This window comes from Buteo buteo, chromosome 24 (genome assembly GCF_964188355.1).
Source record: "Buteo buteo chromosome 24, bButBut1.hap1.1, whole genome shotgun sequence".
Lineage (NCBI taxonomy): Eukaryota > Metazoa > Chordata > Aves > Accipitriformes > Accipitridae > Buteo > Buteo buteo.
Window position 1 is genome coordinate 21,559,091 of NC_134194.1, and position 16,556 is coordinate 21,575,646.

Sequence of the window (16,556 nt, forward strand, 5' to 3'; positions counted from 1 at the left end):
AACTGCTGGGACCAGCTGGTGCTCTTCCACTTCTCTTAGGTCACGCCACAGTCTTAGCTAAAACCTCTTCTCTTCTCAATGCTTCATATTCCCCAAACTTCCAAAGTTTAAGCTTAGGTGAATGATCCTGGGCATTGTCATGGAAAGACACTTACTTCTGCTCAAGCTGTACCAAAATTACAAGGTTGCCTGATGTTTGAGGTGGGAGGCCAAAAAGCCGGGGCAGTCAGCAGAGGCCAGCTGGTGTGCAACCGGTAGCAAGGCATAGTTAGTTCAGGGTACATCCAGGCTTTGCGAGGCTTCTGGAAAGCTTGGCTCCAAATGAGAGAAACAGAAACTGGTTTGCTTGATAGCTATGCAGAATATTGCACCGGGCTATGTGTTGTAAGCAAATGTGATGCAAATACGGAAATGTCCCAGTTGTCTCCTTTCTTGCTGTGGCCACAGTGGCATGTCCATCTCTTTTGGGTTAAGGAAAGGAAAAAGCTGTGATCACAGAATCACAGAATAGTTGTGTTTGGAAGAGGTCTCTGGACAACATCTCATCCACTCCCCTCTGCTCAAAGCAGATTGCCCAGGACTGAGTCCAATCAGTGATTTTACTCCGCGTGTTGGTTTCAGCTTTCAGTGTTTGGAAGCTGAAAAAGTGGATTTGTTTGAAGAATTTTGCTTGGTTTGTTTTGTTAGAGATATGTCTGTATCATTCTTGTTTTGGAGGTCTTTCTGTGCACATGAGCTTAAAAATGTTCTCTGCCTTTGTCAAGCCTGCTGTTCTCTACTCATCTGTAAGGCAACAACCAGCTGTATGCATGCCAAAAGATTTTACTGAAAAAAACCCCCATAACGCAGCAAGCAATCCGGTTAAGCCAATGAATGACAGCACAGCAACCCCAACTTAGAAAACACTGAAAGCTGCATCTAGATTGATACTTAATTTGCCACCAAAATAAATAAATAAATCAAGCCTTAAGCACCATGACGTTCATCAGGGAAACAAAAGCTAGTGCAGATTAGCAGCTTCCTCGCTTGGAACTGAGGAAATAAAAAAAAAAGCTAACTGAAGCCTGACTCACAGTCTCAGTTCTTGTAACAAATCCAGATAACAAGGTCCACTATATTCTGCAAACTGCAGGATACCAGGGACTGCAAATTTCCATCAGCTACCCTGGTTAGACTTGCGGCATGGACACCTGTCCCTGGTCTCTAATTTTTTTTGCTTTCCTCAACCTTTCGGTCTCTTTTGGGCAGAAGCACACTCAGGCCCACCCCACGTGAAAACACCTGCTTATGAGAAAATCTGCCGTCTCTGGTTCCTGCCCAAGGCCTTAGTTTGGCCAAAGGGCTCACTAGAAAACTGTAGCTTGAGGGATTCTGCAGCTGCTTTATTTGTTCCCAAGGACATTGGGAAATGCTGTTCTCTCAATTTTTTGATAATATAAACTCCTTGTCAGGCTTAGTCCACTGCCTTGTTTACCACTTCGTGGCTTTTCTACTGAATCCCAGAAAGAACCCAGACACAATCCTAATGAAAAGCTCGGCCTGTAAAGGGAGAATTTATATTTCACTTCTTGCCTTTGCTATTGGTTTTACAAGTGATTGCTCATCAGAAACCAATTACCCCAGAAAGGCTTGGGTTTGGGTCCCTACTGATGTTAGCAGGATGAATAGCCTCATTTACAATCTCTCAACTGGAAAACAAAAAGTAATGATAATAAAAAAAAAAAGTCTTTTTCTAATCCTCTCTGCCTCTGTTGTAATTCACAAGAAAATTAAACTAATAACTCTCTCCATGAGCGTGTTATGCAGATGCCAGGAGTCAGGGATAAATGGATGAAACTATCCCAGGCAAAGTCCCAAGGGAAGGAACCTCTGAGCAGACAATTGTTATGCCTTGCAAAATTCAGAGCTTCTCCAGCAATGCAATCTATGCAGAGGGGTGTTGAATTTTTCTTTCTTCTTCCCCTCCCCCACCCCTCTTTTTCACTTGAATTCCACCTGCAGGTAGCAAAAATCTTCCATGATTTTTTGCTGGGCTCATTTCCTACTCCATCTCAATTTCCCATTTGCATGTAGTGGTCCTCTGTGAAGAAAATTCTCCATGCCAACAGGATCAAGCTTTTCACAAGTGGGTCCCAGAGTTGTCTTCCCTCCTCATTCCTTCAGCAGACAGACTGTGCTTTACTAGCAAAAGGCTTGGGGGAAAACACAAGGGTCCCCATTGTGTTCCCAAGCTCTGTGCTGTGATTTGTCCCTGCAGCTCAGATCCATGTTTTTAATTTATTTTTTATCTAAGAAGATATAACATTACAACAAAGTCTGTAACTTGCCCCTGCTGGTCTCCAAGATAGGAGGAGCAGAAATTATCTTCTAACTCCTCCCTTGCAAGATTGGAAGTGTCTTGCTGGTCAGCCTTGATACCACATGTAGATCCACCCTGGTTTTCGAACACCACAACGCTGCACCCAAGGTGGCTCAGTAGACACAAGCACAGCAGATAGGACGGTTTTGTCCCAGCTGGGTGCTGGTGGTGGTGTGCATCGTGTGGGTAACATGGAGGGGTCACAATTTCACTAAGGATTTGGCAGGTTGCAGCATGGGATCTTCACAGATTCATATGATGACTGAGACTGAAAGGGATGCCTGGAAACGATTGGGTCAGCCTTCTACTCAAAGCAGGGTCAGATTTGATCCAACCTCACTAGGAAACTATAGCAGATATAAAACTTGAGCCAAAAGAGAGGCAGAAAAGAGGGCATGAGGGTGGACCCTGCAGCAACAGCAGGAGCAAACTGAAGTCTGTTCACATGTCAAAGGAACATGACCATCACAGTGAGCACCATCTGATAGGTACTGCAGGAGTCAGATGGCTCATGTCATGTGGCACAACCAGCCAAGAGGACTCTTGGGGAACACGGGAAAAGGATTCAACACACACACACACACACACACACACCGGTAGATATCCTTACATACTGGGGCAACTACCAGACTATTTTGCAGGGGGAAACTAAGAGGAAGAAAAGGTGTTTGCAGGGGGAAACAAAGAGGAAGAAAAGATGGTTCAGGTAAACAAACTGAATATAACACTGCATTTCCTGGCAACAGAAAAATTAAGCTTCAGTTTTAGGATCTGATTTCAGGATTACATTCCTGACGTTTGGTCTTCTAGGGGAGACTCAAAGCAAATAGCAAATCTGTTCCTCTGGTCTCTGATAAAATGCCACTGACAGACAGGTGCTGGGCATGTATGGCTTTATCTCCAATTCTGGTAAATGATATTAAAGGAAGATCAAGGAGGAGACTGGGGACAAGAGGGATTCTGCAGGTGGGATTCAGCCCCAGTTCAAACTCCTTATATTTTGATACCTGGGTGGATATGTTCCGTCTGTACTCAAGGGAGCTTTGGAGATTTAGTCAATCCAGACTGAACGACTGCAGAGCAATAGCAGTCATAAACTGGGTGCAAAAGAGCAGCAGCTCTTTGACAGAAAAATTAAGCCTAGAGCCCTCAGCCCTCACCCTTGGCATTATGAAAAAAAACTTTCTGTTAGTTAAAACACCAAGAATTATGGACATGGACATGAGGAGACTCATCAATCCAGCTAGGCTTCCCTGTGATGCTAGAATCTAAACTAACCTCTGAATTTCAGATAGACTTGGGCTCAAAAAATCCCTGTGTAGAGATCTGCGTTATTGTTTGCACCACAATGAACTCCAGTGCTTTTTATGGGAAGATTTGGATACAGAAATTCAGTGACTCATTGCAATAGAAGAGAACAAATTCAGGCAGCTCTTCTTTTCCCTGGGTTCACATAGCAATTTAACCCCAATTTTTCTATTTCACATGCAGCCTGCTATCACAGAGTCTCTGCATCCTGGCCTATCAGAAATGTTACTAATGCTCGTAATAATATTCTTGATTGATGGTTGCTTTTCCTGCTTCTCCTTCTTTTGTATAAGTATGATTTATTTTCTGTGCAGGAAAAACGTATGATAAGACATTTCTGGAGCTATTTAATGATATTTTCTGTTGTAGACATTATTGAAATGAACAGATTTGATGTGAAGGCCTTAGTGACCCTTCTGGGAATCTTCACTCTCTCTACATTTCTTCTGATGCATTTTTTTCACCTGTTGTTGCAGATATTCCTAGCAATGAATTAAAATAAGTATCTCATCACAAATGCCTGCAGATCCTCTGGATGTATTTCTGATGGTTGACTGCACAAATGTTTTATTTTTCAATCCGTTTAACATGAACTTGTTTGCCCTGCTTCCTGGCATTGGAGAAACACTTTGAATTCTGAATGCTGAAATAAAAATCACTGCTATTGTTTAAAACATGCAAAAATGTATCATTTATTCAAATGTAAGATTTGTAAATCATTGAATTTCATGGGAGATGAATCATTAGTCAAAGTGCAGGCTGCACTAGAGGTCATATTTAATTTATTTTCAAAGCCTTCACTCATGCTTTTTTGTCCAGTATGTCATAAGTTATTCAATACACAAAGGTGTCTACTTATGTCTTACAATAATTAAGCTGATTAAGTCATATTATCACTAACAAGAAGCATTAATTCCACTTGAGTGAATGCTACAAACAGAGTCAGTGACATTTCCACCACTTAGACTGAAAACACATTATAGGCAAACTGGGGAGGCAAAAGCTTCGCTTAGCCCAGGCGTGTTTCTTCCTCTGATCTCTGTGGAAGACTTGGCAACTAATGTTTTCAGAGCAGTAAAAAAAAGAAAAGGTGCAAAGGAACAGAGAAAATGAGCATGTGACAATCATGTAGACCATTTTTCAGTGTGGCAGAGGCTAAATTATTATGACAAAAGCTAAAGGATATTTATTTCTACAAAAAACCTACTGAGATCAAGAAGGAAGCAGGAGGAGGGGATCCAGCCAAGAACAGCAGGCTGTTCTGTAAGGTGAGTCTAGGGACATATTTAAGACACTGAGGCAATTTGAAAAGAAATCAGCATGGACCTTGACCCAGTCTTGGCTAAATTAAGGTGCGTTTGTTCCAGCATCATCTTCAAGTGAGAAGAGAGCTCAGGAAAACAAAGCCCTAGCATCTTTGGAGACTGTAATTAACCACCAAGTGCCACAGATTTCACTGTTAATTAACCACTGAGTGCCACAGACTTTGGGCTGGATCCAGAACCCTGCAAGGTCAATGCACAGACTCCCACTGGTCCCCATGGATTTTAGCTCTGTCCTGCCGATACTGACCCCTCTGGGGAGCTGACACCACCTGTATTCAGGGCTCTACCCAGCCTAACCTGACCACATGCAGAGTGCTGCATCCCCGCTAAGGTTTCCTGTGGGCTTCATTGGCTGCTACTTGACTCCATGCATGGCGGACTGGAGTAGAGCTGAGCACCAGCCCTTCTAGGTCCTTCTCTCTGGCCTCTTTTCTTTCTACCTTTGGATTCATTTTGTCTCTTTGGTATACACTTTCAAGTCATTACAGAGATGTAAGTAATGTTTCCATCCAAAGAGTCTAGTCAGCAATAGCAAGAGCACACAAAACCCCCCCGACTTGTGCTGGTGCCCAGCAGCGCTATGTGCCTGTCTAGCATGGCCTGCAACATTTTGCAGCCAACTGCACCACATGGCAGCTTTCCTGCTGTTGTAGAAGCAAATCTCAAGCTGGCTGGCAGGTCCCTGAAAGCCAGATTTGCCTCTGGATCTCTGAGAGAGCTGGAATGTATGAGAGCAGCATATAGAGAGTGTTCTGTTGAGTATGTCTCCAAAGCAGCTCTCATGCCCAGTGCATTACCAGACTACAGAAACCAGCTAATGCTCATGAACTGTGCAGGAGTGTAAGCACAGGAAGAGTTGTAAAAATAACTGGTTGTAGGGCAAAGACCTTGCATTTTTAATGACAACCTGTCCCTGCGGGAGATCTTCAAAGGAGATCTCATCTATTAGATGGACGATTCTGACCAGGCATGCCCTTTGAAGAAGGGATAGTAGTGTTGTTGAATTAGGTTTAAGCAAGTGCTCTCTCCCCTAAAGCAAGTCCCTTTTTATTGTCCTTTTTCTCACTATGTTGATCAAGAAGAAAGATTGAAACTGAGCTCTTGTCAGTGCAGGGTTTCCTTCAACTAACCAAAAGGAGATCCTCAGGGAATGTGGGGTGTTGGGGCCAGGGCTGGGCACTGCGTTGACCCTCAAATCCCTTTTGGAAGAGGCCTGACCCGAACATGCAAACCTGGGGATCAGCAAGAGGTCCAGACGTGTGTGTGTATCTGTCTCATCTCCTGGGCTGAGGACAGCCAGGAGTAATGGAGAGGAAAGGGAGGCAATTTACTGGGCGTCAGTTGAGCCTTAGTAGTAGGGGTTAAAAAATGCCAAGAAAATACACTGCAGAGTGACACACTGCGGGGCCATGGCAAAAGCTGGCCACTTGATTGCTCATCCCCACGAAATTCCAAAGACAGGGATACAAAGTGTCGCTTTCAAATGCCTATGGTTTGGTGGATCAATTTTGAGATCAATTTCCCTTTGGGAAGCCACACCTGGGAATCTGATACAAAGCGCCAGCTCCATGTGTTCCTGTAGATTCTGGATACCATGAAGCACATGCACTGAGTGCTTTTGCTGCGTGAGCTAAAACACAGCAAATGGCTTGGCCCTGCTGCAGAGGGGATGTGGCTGAGCGCCTCTGCTGAACTTGGGCTGCAGTCCTCTCCTAATGCCTGGCCAACACCACCTGAAAATGGCAGAGAACATGTTGCAAGAGCTAATCTGGGAAAAGGAGATGCTTGCTGCCCCACAGGGAGTCAGGTCCATTTGATGCTTTTTTTACTTCTTGAGGCTGTTATTAAATTTATTGTATCACTTTACATAATTCTTTTGTTCTTTTGAAGCAGTGAAACAAGCTAATGCTGTACAGAGGTCTCAGGCAGTGGCTGTTTGGGATTCTTTTTTTAACCTTAATGCTCTGTAGAGACCATTGAAGAATGCATTCAGCAGCATAAAATCCTCCATCCTACCATCTGATTGGGACAGGGAATATTTCATCTATTCACATTCAGGCAGATGTGAGCAGGGACTGAAGTCACCAGAAGCAGCGAGGTCCCTTTCATGTCCAAAGCACTGTCCTCCTGGGTCCCTGACTCCCATGGGGTCCCTTTAAGTGTTCCCTGCGCCCCGCCTCTCCCCCCTGCTTCCACTAAAGAGCATGTTACCCACTTGTAGACAAGGACTTTCTTGGGCTAATCCCAAAAGCCACATTGCAGTCTCTCCAAGCCAGTCGCTGAGCAAGTGGGGGGTTAAGAGAAGGACAGCCATGGCGTAGCCATCTCAGGACTTCATCCAGAAGTGAACTGCTTCCCACATCAAGTCAAGAGTCATCCCACCAGCAGATACAGGCTTGCCTATTCCCAGGCAGTTGGTCCCTACACCTGGCACACATCCAGGTTATCTCTGCGACTCCCAAGGCAAGCTGGTGGGTGGCAAGCATCCAGGGGAAAGCTTAAATGAACCATAGAAAGCAATGCATGATAACAACAATAAGCCATTACTGCCAGATCCAGCCCCTCTCCCCAGCATTTCAAAGCCCTTTATGTCCATGCCTTGGTGCAAATCCCTGCAGAGTCTCTCCCCAAGCTGGAGCATGGAGCAAGGATCTGTGTGACATCTCCAGCACACGGCTCCTCCTGGCCATGACCCCAAAGTGCTCCTGAGTCCAGGGAAGGACGGAAGGGGACCTTGAGCCCCCAGCATGCAGGTGAAGTGAATAAAATGGGCTCTCCTGGGCTACTCCAGCAACTAAGGAGGCCAGAGGGACACGTGTGTCTCCTGGAGTTGTAGAGCTCTGCTCCAAGAACTGAGCAGCAATTCCTGCTGTCATGTGCAGCTCAGGGACAGCCAGGAGCCAGAGTGAGCTATTAAAATACAATTTATTGGTACAAATCAGACATTGTGAAACAAACTTGCTTTAGAAAGAGCTGTCATGTTCTGCACAGATGGATTGGAAATGAACTGTCCCGTGACAGAAGCGATTGGCAATGGTGGCAGACAGACCGGGTGGACAGGTGTAGGGTGAGCAGGGCAGGGAAGAGACGGTTCCAGGGCTGAAGTCCTGCCCTTGAGGGCTCCTGAGAGCCAGCTAAAAGTCCTCAAAGAGAAGCAGGGCACAGTGGGAGATGTCTGTCCTATGCAGGTGGGGACCCCAGTGCAGGGGTTCCCCCAGGCATTCAGGACTTGGGGAAAACAGAGAATCTGTGTGAGGGCAGAGGGAGGAGGGAAAAGGGCTGTCACCTGTGTTGGGGCCCCTCCAATGGCTGGAAACTGTCTTTCATTCAGATGATGTTGCCTTGGGCTACAGAGTTAGCCAGAAGGGCCTCACCTTGTGCATCCCTCAGCTGCGTAAGCTAACAGCTCTTCTGGCCATCCAATCTGTATGTGCTCCAGCCCATGCTGCTCCCAAAGCAAAGACCGGCTGTGTCCTAGACCCAGGCTGTTTCCCAGACTTCGGGTCTCCAGCCCTGCAAGTGTTGGGTCAGGGTTTGAAGGGAAGCACCCATAATGGCTGGGTTTTGCACTCACTTCCTGGAGAAGACAGACACCACCAGCTGCTCTAGACATGCAACACAACCCACTGGATCTCAAGGGCAGAGCAATGGTCACTGCCCCAGTATGCAGGGTCAGGTTTGACTGAACCAGACTTGGTCTGCATACATTTTCCATGCCTACTGGGACAGAAATACAGGCATGCAGCTCAGTACATTCACACAGCCAGACAAGACAAAGAAGTGACAATGTTTACAGAGATGGATGGTCCCTAAGGGGACATGGGAATGGGTAAACTCAAGGCAGATTTGCTTAAATCTGGTCATATGGACCCCCAAGAGCACCTGCTGCCAACACAGCTCTGCAGGATAAGATGGGAGAAATGCCCCCTCCCCCCTTCCCCTGCCCATCCCTATCACTTTTCAGTCTCTTGCTCCTTAAATCCTTTCCCCACACTCTGGTGAGCCACTACCCCAGCAGCCCCGCAAAGTTGAGTGATCCATACAGCAAGCTGTGTGCTGCTGGTGGACCTAGCAGCTGAAATAATGCAAGTGATTCCCAGGGCCTTGGGCAGAGCCATCCAGGCCCAGCACTGGTCACTATTTCAGGTCGTTGTTGATAACCACACTGTCATGCATGTCACAGTAAGTTGTCATCTTCTTCCTCTTGCCAAAGGTGGAGAAGCTGTTCTTGTTCTCCCGGTCCAGGAAGAGGGGCCCATCTTTGCTGGAAAGCAGAGTGGGGGTGCCGGGGATGTAGACATTGTGCTGATAATCTAGGGCTGGGATGTGGCTTGGGTACAAGGGGCTGTACTGTGGTGTCCAGATGCTGTTGGTGCCTGCTGAAGCCTTCTGAAACTCTGGAGGAAAGATGAGTGTGAGACTGGCTCAGGGGAGGTCATATCCATAGTTCAGTGGAACAGTGACATCCATGTCCCAGGGTGGAAGCCCATGGCCATGTGTCGCCAACCTTCCTTCTGGAGCCTGGATGCCCATTCCATGCCACAAACTCTGCCACTGCTAGGAACAGGGATGTGTCGTCCCCCCCCCACTGCACCTCCACCAAGCAACAAGAGGGTCTGGTCTTCCCAGCCCAGCAACCCAATACTAACCAGAGACAGGGGTCACCAGTGTGCACAGCCTCTCATGCTCCTTCTGGAGGGCCCTGCGGATTTCCCCCACATCCTCCAGGCTCTGGGAGCTAAAGAGAAGAGATCAATTCAAATCTGCGTTGGAGATAACCTCCCTGTCCCCACATCCCCCTTCCACCCGCTCCTTCTGTTCCCACAGTGCCAGATTTAGTACCTCTTCAGGGCAGGTCGTTGCATGCTTGGAGGCACCCAGTCTGTGTTGGGCTGCTTGATCTGGAAAACACAGGGAAAGGCAAGGCTGGTTATTGGGACCCTCTGTTAATCAGCCCAGCCCTGCCAGCACCAGGCTTCAGTAGCCAGGGATGCAGGACTCCATCTCCTTCCTTGTGGAGAAGCAAGCAGCACATTCCCATTTTAGGGAAACTGAGGCAGTGTTGAACCAGCCTGTTCCCTTCTGGACCTTCCCTACCTTCCTGAGACATCGGAGTTGTCTGGGGCTTGCTTTCTGTCTCTGAGAGTTTAATTGCCAAAGTCTGTCCTTCTGGGGAGAAAGAGGAGCTTTTCCTATTTCTGTTAATTTTAAAAAGCCTTTTTTGCCAGTGCGATGGTAACTTAGCCCAGGTCTCAGACACCAGAGGGTGAGAGGTGCAGAAGTTGGCTGCATACTCAATGTTGCAGGGGAGTTGCAAACAACTAGGGGAAAATCCCATTAACGTATTAGAGAAGTGAGTCCAGTGGTGCAAGGACACATGCAGGGAGAGCCTCTTGGCAGCGAGTCTTGGACTCTCCTTGGAAAGGCTGTTTTATTAAAAGAAGTCAAATGTAAGTGGATTAGACGCCTCATCACTCTCCATCCTTGTAATCGTGTTTCAGAAAGAGTCTTTCATTGGGAAAATTAGACGTTCCTTATTTCAATACCTAACAAATATTGACATCAAAATCCCACCCCAAATACCCTGCTCCCTCCCCTAAGGTGCAGCCCAGTGTGGCACAGCAGCCAGGCCTGGGTGCCAGAACTGGGGGCATGAGCAATGCTGGCAGGGCTGGGACCAGCCCCAGGTGCAGCAGCAGGACACTGCGGACCCCCGCCAGCACAGGGAAAGCAGAGCCGCAGCGATGCTCAGGCTGTCCCAGTGTGAATTGTTCACCCACATGAAGGAGATGCCACCCCCACCATCCCACCCCTCTGGGCCACCGGAGCACCCCCTTTAATGGGTGCAAAAAGGTGGCAGGAAGGGATTTCCTCTGCCTCAGCTGAGCCTGACACTTCCCCGGTAATTATATCGGTGGAGAGTTTCCCGCTGCCTGACGGCTCCTAATTCCTGCACTGATCAAAGGCACCCGTTATTCTCTGGGAAAAGCCGTGCCTGGTTTCTCTCACGGCAGAGGCTGAGGGAGGGGGCGGGGGGGACCCGTGGAGCGACGGTAAGCACTACCGGGCACGGTGTTACCTGCTTGGAGACCTGGAGATGCTGTCCCGGCTGGGACAGCTTCCCGGGATCCTTCTCATTATTCCTGGGGGGGCTGCAGGGTTTGAGGAACATGAAGTCACTCTGGGCAGACTCAGGACCAAGGCAGACCTTGTAGCAGTAGCCTGGGGGGCCGCCCCCGGGTACATCGAGGCAGGTGGCAGCTGTGGTCCCGGCGGGGGGCTGCACCATCAGGTTGGATGTCTTCAGGCCATCAGAGGAGGGTCTGGACCCGGGGCAGCAGTGGCAGCAGGGTGGTGAGCAGCCGTCACCCTGGCAGGAGCGCTGCTCTCTGCGGCACCGAATGGCTGTGAGGATGAGGATGGCGAGGAGGAAGGTGAAGGAGATGGAGCCCAGGGAAACAAGGAGGTAGAGGGTGAGTGGGGAGGATGAGGACGCCTCTGGGGGGAGGCTGAACTCCCTGAAGTCAGAGAGAGTCTGAGGCATGGTCTCCACCACCGAAAGGAGGAGAGACACGGTGGCAGAGAGGGCTGGCTGCCCACCGTCCCGCACTTGCACCACCAGCCGCTGCTGGGTTGCATCCTGCTCCAGAAAGGAGCGGAGGGTGCGCAGCTCGCCCGTGTCTGGTGCCACACTGAAGAGGGTGAAGTCAGTGGCCTGGAGGAGCTGGTAGGAGAGACGGGAGTTCAGCCCTGCATCCGCATCCACTGCTGACACTGTGCCCACGAGGTAGCCAGGCCTGGCTGATCGCGGCACCAGCTCGGTGGCCACGGAGCCGTTGCGGGGCATGGGGGAAACGATGACTGGAGCATTGTCATTCTGGTCCAGCACAAAGATGTGGACAGTGACGTTGGCGCTGAGTGGTGGGAAACCCGCGTCCTGTGCTTGTACCTCGATCTGGAAGCTGCGGATTTGCTCATAATCGAGGGAGCGCAGGGCATACATGTGCCCACTGTCCGAGTTGATAGACACATAGGTGCCCACAGGCATGCCATGGATGTGCCCATCAGCAATGGAGTAGGACAGGTAGGCGTTTTGTTGGCAGTCGGGGTCCAATGCACTGACGGAGCAGATGGAGGCACCTGGCGCATTATTCTCCATCACGTAGACGCTGTAGGAGGGCTGGAGGAAGTGTGGGGCATTGTCATTCACATCGGACACCGGGACAGTGAGGGTGCTGCGGGTCAGCAGGGCGGGGGAGCCCATGTCCCGTGCTGTGATGCTTACGTTGTACTCAGGCACAACCTCCCGGTCCAGCGCTTGCGTGGTGACCAGCGTGTAGTAGTTGCGGAAGGAGGAGCGGAGCTCAAAGGGTACATCGGGGCCAACCTCGCAGCTCACACGCCCGTTGTCCCCAGAGTCCCGGTCCAGAACACTGATGACAGCGATGACGGTGCCTGGTGGGGCATCCTCCAGCACAGGCGTAGACACAGAGGTGAGGGTCACCTCTGGCGCATTGTCATTCACATCGAGGAGGTGCACAAGCACCCGGCAGTGCACTGCCACAGCCGAGGGTCCACGGTCCTTGGCTTGCACATAGAGCTCATGGAGGCTTGCCCGCTCATAGTCCAGGGAGCCCTTCAGCAGCACCTGCCCACTCCGGGGCTCTATGTGGAAGAGCTCCCGGACATGCGGTGGTGCATGCCCACTGAAGGAGTACTCGATCTCTCCGTTGGGGCCCTCATCCAGGTCAGTGGCATTGAGCTGGATGACCAGGGTGCCAGCAGGGGCGTCCTCAGGAAGGCTCACTCCGTACGAGGGCTGGTCAAAGGCAGGCACATTGTCGTTTGCATCCAGCACAGTGACGAGGATGTGAGCTGTGCCTGAGCGCTCAGGGACACCGCCGTCAAGAGCGGTGAGCAGCACTCGGTGCACACGTTGCTGCTCGCGGTCAAGGGCGCGCTCCAGCACCAGCTCTGCAAACTTGCTGGTGTCACTGCGCGTCTGCACCTTGAGCGAAAAGAAACCGTTGGGGCTGAGCCGGTAGGTGTGCACCGAGTTGGTACCCACGTCAGGATCCTGGGCGCTCTCCAGTGGGAAGCGGGCACCGAGCACGGCGGACTCAGCCACCTCCAGCACATACTCTTGCCAGGGGAAGGTGGGCGCATGGTCATTGATGTCCAGTACCTCCACCTCGACCCGGTAGAGCTCCAGTGGGCTCTCGACGAGGAGCTGCAGGTGGAGCAGGCAGGTTCCCCTGGCTTCACACACCTCCTCCCGGTCAATCCGCTCGTTCACGAAGAGGATCCCGTTCTCCAGGTTCACCTCCAGGTGCTGCCTGGCCCCGGCCCGCGACACGATGCGGAACCGCCGTGCTGACAGGGTGGACACGTCCAGCCCCAGGTCCTCGCCCAGATTGGCCACGAAGGCTCCATGCTCCAGCTCCTCCGGCACGGCGTAGCGCAGCTGCCCGCTCGCCGGGCGCGGTGCCGGGGCCCCGGCCAGCAGGAGGAAGAGGAGGGAGCGGAGGAAGAGCTGCCCCCACGGCCCGGAGCCTGGCCCGGTCCCCATGGCCCCGCAGCCCTCCCGGGGACGCGGGGTCCCACCCGCACCGCCGGGTCCCCCCTCACCTTTGCTCATCCCTTGCACTTCCAAAGAGTTTCGGGCTCCCGGGGGCGGCGGGGGAGGGCCCTGCCCGGAGCTGGGGGGCCGAGCCGCAGCCACCGGCAGCCGCTTAACCCTTTCCCTGCTGGCCCCGGGGAGAGGACGCAGTCCGGGCCCCGGTGCCACACCAGAATCGGTCTGCTGGAGCCGGGCGCACCTGGGAAGGTGGCTAGCCCCGGGGAGGTCCCGTTAACGGCGGTGGGAGCTCCAGCGAGACCGATCGCTGCCCGGGGCACCGGTATTACCCCGCAGATGCTGCGTTCGTCCCCGCGGTAGATTAAGAGGAGCCCGGATCGCGGCGGCTGCCAAATCCCCCGGCCGCGTCCCCCGCCGTGCCGGTCCTAACCTTTACCAGATGGTTAAGCCCCTCCAGACTTGATTACATTTCCCTGCACACCGTTTTCCTTGTAATGCGGAGTTTTTAATTACCGGAGCAGGGGGGATTACAGCCCTGGATAATGCTGAGCCCATCCGTGCGGAGGCACAGAGAGAGCCCCCACCCCCCGCTCCTTCCTCGCCTGCTCCCACCCCCGACACCCCGCCTGCCCACAGCCCCGCGCCCCTAATCCCGGTCCCCCGCCGGGCACGCCAGCGTCAGCCCCCTCGGGCTCTCGGGGCACGATCCCGCCGGACACCCCAGGACCGGTCCCCCCACCCCTACGCCCCCACCCTGGCGGCAGCTCCCCCCCCCCGCGGGCACAAACTTTCCGCCCCCCGCAGAAGGCGAGGGGGAGGCGGGCGCGGACGGAGCCTCGGGTCCCCCACCGGTCCCCGGAGGGCGACAGACGGAGCCCCCTGCGACCCCCCCGCTCCCTCCCCCCGCTCCCCTGCCCGGTACCGATCACGGTCCCTCCGCTGGCCGATCCGTTCTCCCCGCAGACCGGGCTCCAGCCGCCGCCGCGCCCGGGCAGCTCCGCCCGTCACCTCCCACCGGCGCCGTCCTCGGGGGCGCTCGGTAACGGGACGGGGCGGCCGCCCCCCCCCCCGCCCCGCGGCTACTTAGGGTGCGGATAATCCCCTAACGATCTAGTTAAGGGCTCGGCGGGGCTCGGAGCGGCTTTAGCCGTGCGGTGATATCTCACCGCCTTTGTCTCTGCCTCCCGGTCCCCGGTGGGAAGGGAACCGCCGGCCCCAACCGTCCCCCCCCCCCCCGCTCCCCACGGGGACACGCGTGGGAGGCAGGATCCAGAGGCGGCCGGGAGACCGGAGGAAGCAGGAGGCGGAGGGGCTGGAGGGGTTTGTCGGGCTGGGGAAAGGGGATTTGGTCCCTGGGAGGGCAGCGCCACCCACGCGGGACGTGCCGCGCTCGTGGGGCCGCCCGTTGGGGAGAGGGGCGGGCGGGGGTTGGGTGGAGGCCGGGGCGGGGAGCAGGTGGAAGGAGGGGGGCGGCTGGGTCATGCGTGGGCTCGGGCCGCTCACGGGTGGAATCGGGACGGCAGCCGGTAAGCGAAGCCCAGGCTGCATCGGAAGCGCCGGTCACGACCGGCCCGGCCCCCGCACCATCTCCCACGCCAGGGTCACCCCTGGCGTCGTCGCTGTCACCCCCCGCCCCGATCTGTTTCTTTTCTCACCCCACAACCCCCTGTTCCTCCCCCCCAATCCCCGATCCGTCCCCCCCCCTCCCCGCCCTGTATGACCGCCCAGCCCTGCCCGGGGCTGGGACCCCGGAGGTGGGATGGTTGGGGTAGGGCTGCTCCGGGACCCCCCGGAGGGTGGCTCAGGCCAGAGGGGAATGGGGGGGGGGACACTGGACACAGAGATTTTCGGGGTCTCGTTTCCCTCCCTCCAGACCTTCCCCGTCTCCGACCAAGTGCGTTCCAGGAAATCCTCGGAGCGGCTCTCGCTCTTTTGTTTGATTCAGATTAAAATATCCATTCCCCTCCTCCCAAAAGTGCAACCCGTTCCCGGCAGGATCCGTGCCCCCCCGGCCCCCTGCCCTGTCCTGCCTGCCCTTTTTCGGCTCAGCTCGGCAATGCCCCCCCCCGCCCCGCAGCTCTCCATCCTCGCTTCCTTGGGAGGTATCTGTCCATCCCCCACCCCCTTGCTTCCCTCCCCTAAGGGAGGTCACAGAATAGTCTCATTCTGTTTCTTTTCCCCAACCCTTGCGGTCCCTTCCTGCCCCCCCCCCCCCGCAGCCCCCACGATTCCAGGGGACCAAGGTCAAAAGTGGGGGGCTTCAGAGGGGGCATAGGCTTGTTCCGAGGATCCCTTTCCTGAAGGAAACAGCACAGGTTAGGGGTGCTGCAGAGGGTTGGGGAATCCAAAAAAGAGCCTTGTTTGGGGGGGCACAGCAGAGGAGGCTGAACAGCAGGATGGGGGAGATGGCATGGGAACAGTCCAGCACCCCAGCTAACACCCCACTTCATGTCCTGTAGATTTTAAGTCCCCTCTTGTGATGCAGGGGAGTGTTCAGCTGCCAGCCCTGTTCTCTTGGGGTAAGGAATCAGGACGCAGCTAGAAGCTTGTTTTTGGAAGATGCTGGAAGCTAGAAGAAATGGGGGGGTCTCTCTGAGATGTCTTGGCACAGGCGGGTGGGTGGCCAGTTGCCACAGGTCAGTACTGATGTGCCTTGGCAAGGCCAGCCGGAGAGATCAGGGTGGGATGTAGTGGGAGATGCCACAGGCTGAGCTGCCTTGGAAAAGCCATGCAGAGAGCAAAGGGTTGGGGGACCGTCACCCAGCTGCCTGCAGGCACCAAACCTTGCCCAGCCACCACCATCACTCTGTTTTCCTGCCCGCTGCATTCTAGGGCAGCAGAAGGGTCTGCCAGAAATGCTGTCCCTGCCAGACCGCACATCCCTTCCCCCAGCTCCCCAAGGCACCCGTCTGCCCAGCCGTGCATGTGGGTTCACTGCTCCCTTGCTCAAAGCGAGAGCACTTATAGTTTGCAGTGCCCAAGAGGA

The 16,556-nt window shown here is 53.4% G+C and overlaps 1 protein-coding gene across 1 annotated transcript; it reads right to left on the minus strand.

Annotated features, from left to right (window-relative positions):
* Positions 1-9,129: 9,129 nt before the first annotated feature.
* Positions 9,130-13,561, minus strand: LOC142044556 (protocadherin-10-like). Its single transcript, XM_075057144.1, has 4 exons — positions 11,072-13,561; positions 9,835-9,893; positions 9,642-9,730; positions 9,130-9,389 (listed from the first exon to the last, which is right to left on the minus strand). Exons 1-4 carry the CDS (start codon positions 13,559-13,561, stop codon positions 9,130-9,132), a joined length of 2,898 nt encoding a protein of 965 aa, XP_074913245.1.
* Between the last annotated feature and the right edge of the window lie 2,995 nt (positions 13,562-16,556).

Excerpts from the sequence above, each read along its gene's own strand:
- LOC142044556 (XM_075057144.1), bottom strand. The coding sequence starts at position 13,561 with ATGGGGACCGGGCCAGGCTCCGGGCCGTGGGGGCAGCTCTTCCTCCGC. Across the intron at positions 9,731-9,834 it reads CAACGACCTGCCCTGAAGAG|CTCCCAGAGCCTGGAGGATG; the intron begins GTACTAAATCTG and ends TCTTCTCTTTAG. Across the intron at positions 9,390-9,641 it reads ACTGGTGACCCCTGTCTCTG|AGTTTCAGAAGGCTTCAGCA; the intron begins GTTAGTATTGGG and ends TCTTTCCTCCAG.